We start from the raw sequence: 13,291 nt of genomic DNA, 5'->3' as shown, positions 1-13,291 counted from the left end.
AGGTTCCTACGCAACGGAGGGGCGGTACGCAGGACTTAAAGCAGCGCGCGGCGTGTCCTCTCCTGTGTTGATGTGTCGCACTCGCAGATTTCAGGGAGGCAGGTTCAGGGAGTTTTTGGAGAGAGGAAAGAGAGAGAAACAGAAATCGGAGCAGCAGCAGTGACACTTTCCGGTCATATAACTATTTTTGTTTCGGCACTTCTCAAATAAACCAGCAGAGACCCCGTTGTTGTTTGGAGCGATGGAGCGCTCATCGATAGGACTCATAGGAGACCAAGTGTTTGCTGTGGAGTCAATAACTAAGAAGAGAGTGAGAAAGGTAAGAACAACTAATAACACACAACACATAACTTGCTTGTTTTCCCAAATAATGAACAGTGACACTGTGTTCCGATTCGCTGTACACAACAAAACTAGGCTAGGCAATATCCTTATAAACTACTTTACGTACGAGATATATATCTATTATTTCCATCCACTGTGCCAAAGTTTAGGAATGTTTCACAGCAGGAGTCTCCTCCTGCAGCCTCTCCGTGAGGCTGCATGAGATGCTGCAGCCATGTTGTGATGCCCACGCAGCTGTAGTAAGACGGGGAAGGGGGTGTGTAGGTAGGCTATCCAGAAAACGCGCTTACGGACAAAGTGAGGGGAGCTACGCACTTGATATGAGTTACGCCAGTGAGCAGCGGAGAATCGGTGGGAAAATGCTGCGTAATAACATAACACTGCGTGCTGCGTGATGGTTGTTTCACGTTGGAGAAACATGTGGATTTTTAAGGCTTATTTTCACGAAGCATGTGCTCATACAGTGTACTCTGTAATGTAAAATAAATGGTGATGTAATAACAAATAATTATACAAAAACAAATGTGCTCACAAATAAAAGCTCTCCTCCACATGCTCACTGTGTTTACCCATGGATGTGGTCATGTTGTTATTTTCCTCTCTTGACTGTGATCATTCCGGTTGCGCAACACCACGTTGTTTACATGTTCGCGTGGCCCCACCTATCACAAAGTGTTCTAGAAGTAGCTCGAGCATTGTAGAGACCTGCTCGTGGAGCCCATGTGCGGTCACGTCACCCGTCATTGACGTCACCCCCCCCCCCCCCCCCCATGAAAACACACTATTTAATAAAAAAAGGGCCGACAATGTGTATGACCCTTAAAGGGACAGTCCTGCTTTTTCGGTCTTGCTTCTAGCTTCTTAATGCACCACAATGAGGGGGGAAATGTGGGTGAATGTAATAAGTAACTCTCTGTCTCCCCCCTCTTTCTCTTTCTCCTCAGGGTAATGTGGAGTATCTTCTGAAATGGCAAGGATGGTCCCCAAAGTGAGTAAGCCTTGACTCATCATGAACCTCATAGTCTCAATATAAACTGAGTGGCCCTTTATATATATAAAAAAAAATATGCTGCCTAATACCTGAGTTGCTGCTGCATAGATAGATGGATGGATAGATAGATAGATAGATAGATAGATAGATAGATAGATAGATAGATAGATAGATAGATAGATAGATAGATAGATAGATAGATAGATAGATAGATAGATAGATAGATAGATAGATAGATGGATGGATGGATGGATAGATAGATAGTTAGATAGATAGATAGATGGATGGATAGATAGTTAGATAGATAGATAGATAGATAGATAGATAGATAGATAGATGGATGGATGGATAGATAGTTAGATAGATAGATAGATAGATAGATGGATGGATGGATGGATAGATAGATGGATATATGGAAGGATAGATAGATAGATGGATGGATGGATGGATAGATGGATGGATAGATGGATATATGGAAGGATAGATGGATAGATAGATGGATTCAACTTTTATATAAAAGCTATATGTGCACCATCTATAAAGTATATAGTACAACATGTTTTTGTTTCTGTCCGTTTTGTAGATTTGGATATTAGACAGGATTAGGGTTGCAAAATTCCGGGAATTTTCAAAGATGGAAACTTTCCATGGGAATAAATGGAAATTTTCTAAATTGAAGGTTGGCTCTTCAAAGGGAACTTAAATATAGGTGGGGAAAGTATATTTTAGCATAATCTTGACTAAAACAAACAGATGCCATTCAAGTACACTTGAATATCCATGCCATAGCACACTGCTTACTGCATGGCTATTGAGACCACAACCCCTACAGGCACTGTGTATTCCATGTTTTCGTTCTTCAATTAAACAAATAATTGTTCAATAAAATAATTAAAACTTCTTATGTTCTACTTAAAAAAAATCTGTTGAAATGTCATTTTTTTTGTTTAGTTTTGCATCGAATATTTCCAAAATTCCCCAGCTTAACTTCCCATGGAAACTTTCCGTAAATGTACCGGAAATGTCCCGCCCCTTTGCAACCCTAGACAGGATTAATAATAATAATAATAATTCATTTATTTTATATAGGCGCCTTTCAAGGCTCTCAAGGTCACCGTACAAACACATAAAAAACAAGATACACAATACCTAACACCAGCATAAGAAACATAAACAAGACAATGCAACAAATCAAATAAATAAAACAGAGGATGTGTGATGGATAATGATCAGGGTGGATATGCGAGTGTGAAGAGATATGTTTTGAGGCGTGATTTGAAAATGGGGAGAGAGTCAGTGTTGCGGATGTCAGGTGGGAGGGAGTTCCAGAGGCGGGGTGCAGAGCGGCTGAAGGCTCTAGACCCCATGGTGGTTAAACGGAAGGGGGGTGCAGTGAGGCTGAGGGAAGCAGAAGATCTGAGTGTGCGGATGGGTGTGTTGATGTGCAGGAGGTCGGAGAGGTACAGAGGAGTGAGGTTATGGATGGCCTTAAAGGCGAGGAGCAGAATCTTAAAAACGATACGGGATTTGACGGGGAGCCAGTGAAGTTGCTGAAGAACAGGAGTGATGTGGTTAATGGAGGGGGTTCTGGTGATGATGCGGGCGGCAGAGTTCTGGACCAGTTGAAGTCTGTGGATGGATTTGAGAGGGAGACCAAAGAGAAGGGAGTTGCAGTAGTCGATGCGGGAAGTGACCAGGGTGTGAACAAGAATGGCGGTGATCTTAGGGTTAAGGGACGGCCGGAGGCGGTTGATGTTGCGTAGATGGAAATAGGCAGACCGAGTGATATTACTGATGTGAGATTTGAATGAAAGTGTGCCGTCGAGGATGACACCCAGACTCTTAACCTGAGGGGAGGGGGAGACTGAAGAGTTGTCTATAGTAATTGAGAAACTGTCAGGTTTGGTTAGGGTGGATTTTGTGCCAATGAGGAGAACCTCGGTTTTACTGTCGTTAAGTTTGAGAAAGTTAGAGGAAAACCAGGATTTGATGTCCTGTAAGCAGTCAGACAGGGAGGATGGAGGGAGGATGGTGGTTGGTTTGGAGGACAAGTAGAGCTGGGTGTCATCCGTGTAACAATGAAAGTGGATGTTGTGTTTACGGAAGATATTGCCAAGAGGAAGTAAATAGATGATAAAAAGAAGAGGCCCCAGGACAGAGCCCTGGGGAACACCGGTTGTGACTGGAAGTGGCTGTGATTTGAAGGTTTTGAGTTGGATGAACTGAGTGCGGCCAGAGAGATATGATTTAAACCAGAGGAGGGGTGTGTCAGTGATCCCGATGGAGGTCAGTCTGTCAATGAGGATGCTGTGGGAAATGGTGTCAAAAGCTGCACTAAGATCAAGGAGGATGAGGATAGTTAGTAGTCCGGAGTCAACTGCCATGAGGAGGTCGTTAGTGATTTTCACCAGTGCTGTTTCTGTGCTGTGATGGGGGCGGAAACCAGATTGAAATTGTTCATACAGGTTATTGTCAGACAAGTGGGTATGGATTTGGGATGCAACAGCTTTTTCCAGGATTTTTGAGAGAAATGGTAGGTTAGATATGGGACGGTAGTTATTAAAGTTGTTGGGGTCTGCACCAGGTTTCTTCAGTATGGGCGTGATGGCGGCTGATTTGAAAAGTGAGGGAACAAGACCAGAGGTGAGGGAGGAGTGTATGATGACAGTTATAAGGGAGGACAATGAAGGTAGACAGGCTTTTACCAGGGGGGTAGGAAGAGGGTCTAACTGACAGGTAGATGGCTTGGATTTACTGATGAGGTCAGATATTACAACAGCAGAGGGAAGTGTGAAACTCGAAAGAGAATGAGAGAGATGGTCGGTGAAAACAGGGAGAGATATATTGCAGGTGGTGTTAGGAGTTAGTTGCTGGTGAATGTTTTCTATTTTGTCATTAAAAAATGACATGAGGGAGTTACAGTAGGCAGTTGAATACTGATGAGGTGCAAGAGAGTCCGGTGGTCGTAGAATGTTCTTCACTGTAGAGAACAGGACCCTTGTGTTCCCTTCGCCAGAGCTGATGAGAACTGCGTAGTATGATGATTTGGCTGTAGAGAGAGTGTCCTTGTAGTGGAGAATGTGGTTATTGTACATCTCTTTGTGAACGACAAGTCCAGTTTTTTTGCAGAGGCGTTCCAATCGACGGCCTTTTGTTTTGAGTTGGCGTAGTTCAGGTGTAAACCATGGAGCAGAATGGGTGAAGGAAACAGACCGGGTTTTTAAAGGAGCCAGGGTATTTTGCAGTTTATGAAGATTGTTATTGTAATGAGAAACCAGTTCATCAGGCGGGGATGAACAATTTATGCTGGGGAGGTTGTCAATGCCACTGGAGAGTGTAGTTACATTAATATCCTTGATGTTGCGGAAGGAAATAACACGTGACAAATTTGGTTTGGACAGTGTTAAGGATTGGAATTGATTCTGTATATTTCATAGTGTGTATTCTTAGATACTCTTCTGAATATATGTATTTTCTACTGTGCATGTGTATATATTTGTTTTGTTTTTTATTTGTATTTTATTCTATTCTATTTTTAAGAAATGTGGTTCTTCTTCACCAATGACTGCAGACGGCAGACATACGTCTCTGGGCGGGCATTTGATTTACCAGGGTGGGCCCTTCCCGAAACTTACATTTCCCGGGAAATGTCAACGGGGGGGGGGGGGGGGGGGGGGGAGGTGAGGGAGATGCTCGTGAATTGTTGTTACGGAAACAGAGGGGTTTTAGGTTGCCATAAGGCTGTTGACGGTCTTATTATAGGCTACATCCATTGGTTGGTATGGTGGCACATTTGTAACGCTGTGCCAACTTGGGCAAGCACGCAGGCAAACTTGAGGAGCGCACAGTGGAGAGGTGGAGGGAGAGAGAGAGAGAGATATTGAGCGAGGCAGAGAGCGTGTGCAGCGGTCTGCTTGCGCACAGAGCCGGAGTTTGTGAGAGAGACGGCTTGAGAGTCAATTTCTCTTCAAAATATAATTGATTGCCAGCCTCCCTTGTCCCTGGCTGGCTTGCTAGCTCGTTGGTAACGTAACTGATTTCTTCTAATGTGCCTGCATCTGGCGCTGAGTTGCCATATTCCTTTCATGAACCACTTCCTGATATCCATTGTTGCAGATAAATATAAATGATAATAGCCAAACTAACCTAGCAAGAGTAAACTGACATGCTGCTGTGCCGCATCTCACTCAAAAACCCACACGACTCGCTCAACCACAAGACTCAACACAGCGAAAAACCAGTCTCACGCGCAGCCTTTCATTCAGAATTTCATAGCAAAAATAAAAAAATGATATTAAACTAATCTTTCAACATAGTTTAAAACAAAAACAAAAATAAATATTAGGACAAAGCCCTACAAATAACAACAACATAATAATAAAACAATTAAAATGTTGTATTCAGCCCTTAAAACAGCCCATGACGCCGGGTCTGAATGACTGTCTAAACAATGATGACAAGTTTTATTTATAGAATATGTATTAGTTAGACTTTCAAAAGACAGACAGATACAGTATATAGGTAGATGGACGGAGGGATAGATAGACTGACTTAATTAAATGTGTGTGTGTTGGCAGATACAGTACTTGGGAACCAGAGGACAATATTTTGGACCCGCGCCTCGTCCTGGCCTACGAAGAGCAGTGAGTAATCTTTGAGAGCTTTTACTTAATGCTTGCACAGCGTTTATGTTTTCTAGCTCACAATCTGTTTCTCTTCGTCACTTGTTCTCTCCTTCCCTCTGTTTCCTTTTCCTTCTTCCAGTCAGGAGAAGATCAGAGCTCTGGCGTACCGGAGGAAAGGTCTCAGACCCAGGAGGCTCCTCCTGCGGGTGAGAAGACACCTTTATCCTCACTTGTCTCTGTTGTACCTTTCTCTACCAATTCTGACAGCACACTAACCTTTATTCTAGTCTCACATGTCTTTGTTGTTTCTTTCTCCACTCATTTTGACTGCTCAGTGAGGAGTTTGTTTATCTAAATATATAACAATTGTTGGTTGTAAAAGTAGACTATTAGGACCCTCTAACTTCCCACACAACTCACTCACCTCTAAGGGACTCAGACCATCGCCCTGTGATTCAGATCTGTTTCTAAATGTATTTGTCCTTGGTCGATGCTACACCATACCACCAGTTTTCCTTAAAATCAGGCCAGTAGATTCTGCAATCCAACTCGCAAACCTAACCAAAGAGTCCAAGGTATCCTGACTTTTGGTCACTGGTATGGGTAAAGCCCATTTCCCAATTCCCAATGTGCTACTCCAGCATCTTTCATGATCTGACTACCTGCTTGCTAATAGCCATCGTACTTCAAATCCCAGGTCTTCAGTTTGAAATTCAGTATGAAAAAAAGTTCGGTTTTCTATCAACTCTGAAGCCTGCTAGCATTTTAGATGAATATTACATTACATTAGATGAATACTTAGTAGGATCAATTATTTTTAGTTTTTCTCTTTGTTGAAGGTAAGAACAATTACAAATATCACAAGAGTTTCCATTCTCCATACATTTCCTTTGTGTCACAAAGTTTTCCAGTATTTACATTATGTGTCGCCAATGGCAATAACCCCACTGCTGACCTAGCAGTGGGGTTATTGTTATGTATATAAAGTGGTTTCAAAATATTATTTAAATGATCAAATAGCTCTCGAACATCCCCTAAAATGGCATTTTTCTGTTGTCCCCGCTTCTTGGGGACCAACTTGCATGTAAATATAACATTTAAAATAGGGATTTTATTTACTTTTGTTGGTATTATTCTATTGATATATGTCTCTTGTAATGGTAAAATCACTTTGTTAAATCATAAACATATTTTAAATAACAGTAATTTTGCACAGAAGGTGTGTCCCTCAACATGCGTTCAACCCTGTTACCCAAACCTTTTTAGATTGGCAGAGGAAGTGAAAAAACTGTAAATCAAATGACAGAGTGGAAAGGACATCAGCAAGCCATGTGCTAGCTAGTGCCATGGGTAGACCAAAACTAAGTCCTCTTTTATTTTTCATATTTTTACAATCTTTTCAGTCTTAAATGAGTGTGGCACTCTGACCCACTCAACCCTGTTACTCATATTATCAGAATAAAGCATATTAATTTCAAAGTTATCTTTCTTTCATTAAATATCCAAGTTTGTCCTTGCCTTGAAAGTAGCATTACATGCTACATCCAGAAATAATTCCTGAGGTTAAAGCTCAAATTAGCATTGATTTTCAACCCTGTTACTTTCAACCCTGTTACTATAATTAGAGTAACAGGGGTAATTCTTCATTGGAAAATATACATTTGATGCCTTAGCTGGGCTAATCACTTTTTTTGATGGTTTATTATCTGTTTTTCCTAAATACATAAAAAAAATTATAAAATAAAAGGTTAATTTTTAAAAAATGTTGGTGTCTAAATTGTCCTCCAATTCTGGACTGACCCCTAAACATTTCCGTAATCTCAAATGTGTGCCATTAGCTAGATGCTAGTAGGTGACCATTCTCTCACAAGTTAAATCATTTGTGGATCATAAGACAATGGTTGAATTAATAGTGTTTTAAGAGGAGATACCAAGATGCGTTAGCAGCTGTTATGGTTATTGTCAACATTATTGTTAGCATTGTCACTAGCAACTTTGTAGCTAGCTAGCCAAACATTATCGCACTAGCACATTTTTAGCTAGCTAGCTAAACCTTTACGCACTAGCAACTTTGTGGCTAGCTAGCAAAATGTTAACTCTGCCTCATATAAAATATTAACATCTTTATCATTTTATTGAAACTCACCAGTTTTTGTCCTGTCCTTTCTTGTTTGTTTTATATTTTAATATTTCTTCATTACTTAACCTACGGTTCGTTTCAGAGCAAGATTTATTGCATTGGTTTTGTCAGTTAGCCTACTTCTTGCCACCTCTTCTAATGGTGCATAATATAAAACAAAAAAAAATGAACTTGGACCTTTTCACATTCTCTAAAGGGAACATCATTCTCATTTTCTGTTCCTGAGTTTGGCATTATTTATTTTTTTCATTTTCACTGTTCTGTCCACTTTGAAGAAGCTAGCTAAGGCCCTGTGTCCACATAGCATCTTTTCTGGAAGAAAGACACTGTCTGGACTCTGGGCAGACTCTCCTTGCAGAGTTTCATTAAAGAAAGAGCTTCCCTCATATTTTCAATGAAACGCTGGGAGTTTCTGCCCAGCAACCAGCCAGCACCTTTCTGGCAAAAAAAGACGCTACGACCTAACACTGACAGTAATGCTATTAAAGGTGGGGTAGGTAATTTTGGAGAAACCAGCTCGAGTGCGCTAGAATTTGAAAATACCCTCCTCCAACACACACGAACGCGCACATGACCAATGAGGGCACGAGATAAATTTGTGCACAGATGGAAGGCTGACAGGCAGGTAGGCCATCCAGGGCAGTCGAATAATCCAAAAATCAGCTCCTAAATTCTAACCCCATCGTCTATTCCTTGACCTCTGAGTGAAACGTCACGGGGTTAAGGGATAGTGGATAGGAGAATTCAAAAGGATTTAGGAGAAGAGCCTGCGGTACTTTAGAGAATCAAAATGCACTTTCACTATCTGACGTGTTTATGATGCGCCAGCGGACATCATTTTGTGCGTCTGCTGCTGTGGGGTAACCATGGAAACTACAGTTTTCTATACAGCGGACTACAACATGGATGTTTAATAAGAACGAGGGACTACTGTAAACTCATCTAGAGACTCTGCACCGTGCTCTGATGCTGTTGTTTTGCTTTATGAACGTGGACAACAGAGAAACATATTCTTCAGGACCAAAGTTGAATTGAAATAAAAAAAGGTCCACATTAATACAAATGGTCCCAATACGTATGATTGTATGAACTAAAGATCTTAAAATCAATACAAATGTATTTATTATAAACGTTAGTCCTTAACATATATCACTGTGTATATCACCATTCAAACATCTTTTAAAAGTTGAACAAACCCACACAGCTCAGTGAAATGTTGACTTTATTTGATAATTTCAGTAAAAACTAACGTTCATATTTCTCTTCTTGATTATAATACTGATGAACGTTCAAAACAAAGCACTTTGGCAAGTTACCACATACGTTTTAAAATGCTTAATAAGCACCGTAACTTTCATGATATTATTTCTCCGTCATAATTGATTGTTTCCGTGAACGGCCGACTGTTGAGTGACGGCAAATGATGCGGCTGCAATGCATTGTGGGCAGCATTTTCTCCTCTCCTTTCGGTTAGGGAGGTCCAGTGGTTCCTAAGCTAAAGGAGGTTATAAAGGAAGTTTGAAACCTCCTTTCCTATCATCTAGAGAATTGGAACGGCACTTATCATGGCTGCCACTGAGGGACTTCCGGGTCATTTCACTCGGTTAGGAAGGTTCCTAAGCTAAATGGACTATTCGACTTCAGCCCAGTTATTTTAGCCGGGCCGGCTCAGATGATTGGTCATGCTTGTTACAGCACTACTGCTTTGACATTTTTTTATGGATTTGTTGTCAAAGCACTTAAGATATTCATTGCTATCGGGATGTTAAGAGCATTCCATGGAATATAACAAAGTGTATCTCGAGCCGGTTTCTCAAACTTACATACCCCTCCTTTAAGTGAGTAAAGCCTAACAATGGTAACTGAAGTGCACATCTACACTATTCACATAACTCTATACATACAGGCACTGATAAAACTGAAAAAAATAGGCTTTATGCAATACTCCTCAATAAACTCATTAGCTTAGCGACATGTTTTTCATTAGGGACAAATGTAAGTATCGTATGACACTTAAGGTATTTTTCTGCACATTTGACAGTATTGTGTCTCTAACATTGTTTAACTGTCGTCTCAAAATGAACACATTAATGATTTTGGACTTTTGCTCTGCCACAGAACATCTTTGCCATGGACCTCCGAAGTGCAAGCAAGGCCTCGGAGAAACCCCCCCCCTCGATTGCGACTCTCCCTCACCCGATCCATGAGTACAGATGTGGACCAGGGTGAACGAGGCAGTCTGTACCGACGTCTGGCCCGGAGGAAGAGCAGACAGAGGGTGTCCATATGTGGGTCTGATGGACCCTCAAAGAAAGATATCCTCCCCCAGAAGAAGAGGAGAGTGGAACCCATTGAGGAAGACTGGAGTGGCACCAGCGAAGAAGAGAAGCAAGATTCCGAAAGCATCACAGAGGAGACGTGTGAAGACAGTTTCTATGGTTTGTAAAGTGAATCACTTAGAAATTAATTCACGTGGTCATGACCCTTTGAACATTTGAAGGTGAACACCATTTTCTTTCTTTAATGTCGGGCAGAGTGCAGCTCCCCACCCTTGCTGGAGCGAGAGGACTTCGAGACTGAGGAGGAGGAGGAGAAGTCGGACACCGAGCTGGCAACGGTGAGCACAGAAACATGGACTGACAGATCGGGAGGATGGACGTCGGAAACGATTGAAACCGTTGTGTGCGACCAATCAAAAGACAGTGATTCAACGCCCAAGGCTACACTGGACGATGAGGTTTCCGTGGAGTCAGATTGGTTCAAAAGTGAGGATGAAGTAGAGTCGGAGTGTCCCAAATTGGAGTGCAGCGTTTCTCGACGCGACAACACAACTTCGGTGATAGTGAGTCTCCGAGGGAGCAGCGACACTACATTCTCCACCACTGAGGAGCCGGCGAATAAGAAGGAAGAAGGTAGCGACAATCAGAGCGAAACGGAAACAACGCCTGCTGATCCCGCTGAGGATGAACATCCCAGAAAGGTGATATCTACTGACGTGACGATCAACTGTCTGACGGTGACGATTAAAGAAGCCCCGATGGCCAAAGGCTTCTTCAAGGGCTGTTAAAGGTTGAGATAAAAGAGATTCAAATAACCATAAGTAGACTTGCCACTCATTTTATACGTGTAAATAGTCGTGTTTGTTAGTTAAGTTCACACGTTTACAAAGATACACTCATATCCTACTGAGTTCACTGAAGACATTGTTGCCTTTAAATAAATAAATCATTTTATTATTGTGGCGCATATATAGAGTGGTGCAGTAATAGCGAATTTCTGCAGGCCGACATGGAAGTTAGCATTGCGAGAGTTTCTCCCTGACAAAAAGCCAATGGGATTTTTACATTGGAATTTAAAATGTTCCAGAAAATAAGATCCATGGCGAACACATTTTTATGATACTTATACATTTTATTCAGCAGGATAATCCCTGAATACTAATGGCACTTTATGATATTACAAGCATTATGCAATCTCCAGAAGTAAGAAGCTAACGTTAGCTTCAAACGAACCATGACATTACGTCTCCACCGCTAAGCTAACGGCTGCTAAAGTTGACGTTAAGTAGTCTTTTTTAGACTCTTCTTAACAATCACTGACAAATAAGGGCTTCAGAAATGTACCAGTGGTGTATTTACTGAAGTATTTTGAAGCGTAAATGCAATCGCCAGAAGAAAAACACTAACTTTAGGCTGAAAACAAACTACAGCATGGTCACATGACTTCAAAAACAAACCATACAAATCTCTTAAACTAGTTTTTTTTATACCACCGAGCATAATTGAGGCATTCAACCACAATTACGTTAGAAATACCGTTGAGTTTTAAATGAGGGAAACCAGAAGCGTTAAAATGCTGACTGGTTTCAGGACTCATTCCTGCACCACTCTATCAGGCGCGATAGGAAGCCAGAGGCCCCAAAAATATCCTCAAATCATCCATAGCACTCCAGAGGAATACATAGATCTCAGTGGCAGGTTTCATTCCAGGCGTCGCCTGGACTACTGACTGACAGCATATGTAACAGTGCACATTACTACTTCCATGCAGCAGCTACTTATATTCCAGTCGTCCTCAGTGCTTTCCAGCAAGGCGCTCAAATCTGTTCTCGGGGCCTGTTTCAGTCGCCTCTTTTCTTACGAATAACGTTTTGTAGAGATGTTGCTCTATTCTTTATGTGTTCCAGTATTCACAGAGAGATTCCTGCATGCCCTGCTGTCAGTCTGTGCCGCACAGAGCACTGTCCTGCGGTCTGTTGAAGGGGTTTATTTCTGTCACAAAAGACATAAAACAAAAAGGAAATAAATGAATGTCTGCCTCTTAGATGAAGTTCTGCATTTCAAGGAGGCGAAGATGCACAACATTAAGTACACAGTTGTGTTTGCTGTCGTCTGTCCTTTTGCTTTTAAAGCATGAAATACTTCCTGGTTCTATTTTTGTATTACCAATTGATAGTCCAATCTTTTCACTAGCCTTTGTGTATTTCAAAAGAGGAGATATCAGTTTACACCGCCGCTGCTCCGATGTGTAATAAAGGAAGCAAATGTGCATTAGGTTCGACCGTAATGACCATGTATTTATTGCATGTCACATGTATAAGCTAAACTAACTTATGTCACTTACTTTCTCTGACAAAGATAAACTGTCAAACATATTGTCTTCTCTTGAAAAATGTATTTTTATTTCGACATTTCCAATAAATATGTATTAAAATAACTCTGCATTGAGTCTATTATGTGGCATTACTCAACGTCCTCTTTATATACAGATAGTGCTTTAATTAAGGACATTTAAATCTCATACAGATCTTTTTATGTTGTGTTTGATTTAATAAAAGTGCATTTAAGGCATGAAGGCAGTCTTGATACACAAATCTAAAGTTTGATGTATTTACTTTTTTTATTATTTGCCTCCCCAAATCCCAAAGTTGCCTCTTGAAAGACGACAGGAAATATCCAATATTTATAGATTGTAATCAGAGTATCTTCAAAGTCTAATTTCAATCAACTAATGTTTCATTTAAGAAGTGAGTGCTGCAGCTACTATTTAAAATGTCTGATTTTGGTACAGAAGAGGAACAAAAACCGCCCCGAAAAGGAAGGAAGATTATATTTTATGTTATTATATTAGATCCATTTTTTAATCTCTTGTTTTTTCTCCTGTGTGTTTTTATGACTAAAAAACAGGGAA

The 13,291-nt window shown here is 41.0% G+C and overlaps 1 protein-coding gene across 1 annotated transcript; it reads left to right on the top strand.

Annotated features, from left to right (window-relative positions):
• cbx7a (chromobox homolog 7a) lies at positions 1–12,817 on the top strand. The gene is given in 7 exon segments (XM_034199188.1): positions 1–319; positions 1,290–1,333; positions 5,914–5,979; positions 6,101–6,167; positions 10,220–10,267; positions 10,269–10,539; positions 10,636–12,817. Coding segments are annotated over 7 exon segments (1,107 nt in total). The 5' UTR covers positions 1–241; the 3' UTR covers positions 11,169–12,817.
• The last annotated feature ends 474 nt before the right edge of the window (positions 12,818–13,291 follow it).

The sequence above is a fragment of the Gymnodraco acuticeps genome, unplaced genomic scaffold (assembly GCF_902827175.1).
Source record: "Gymnodraco acuticeps unplaced genomic scaffold, fGymAcu1.1, whole genome shotgun sequence".
Classification (NCBI taxonomy): Eukaryota; Metazoa; Chordata; class Actinopteri; order Perciformes; family Bathydraconidae; genus Gymnodraco; species Gymnodraco acuticeps.
The sequence above is the reverse complement of the archived record's forward strand: the minus strand, read 5'-3'. Positions and strand labels throughout refer to the sequence as shown.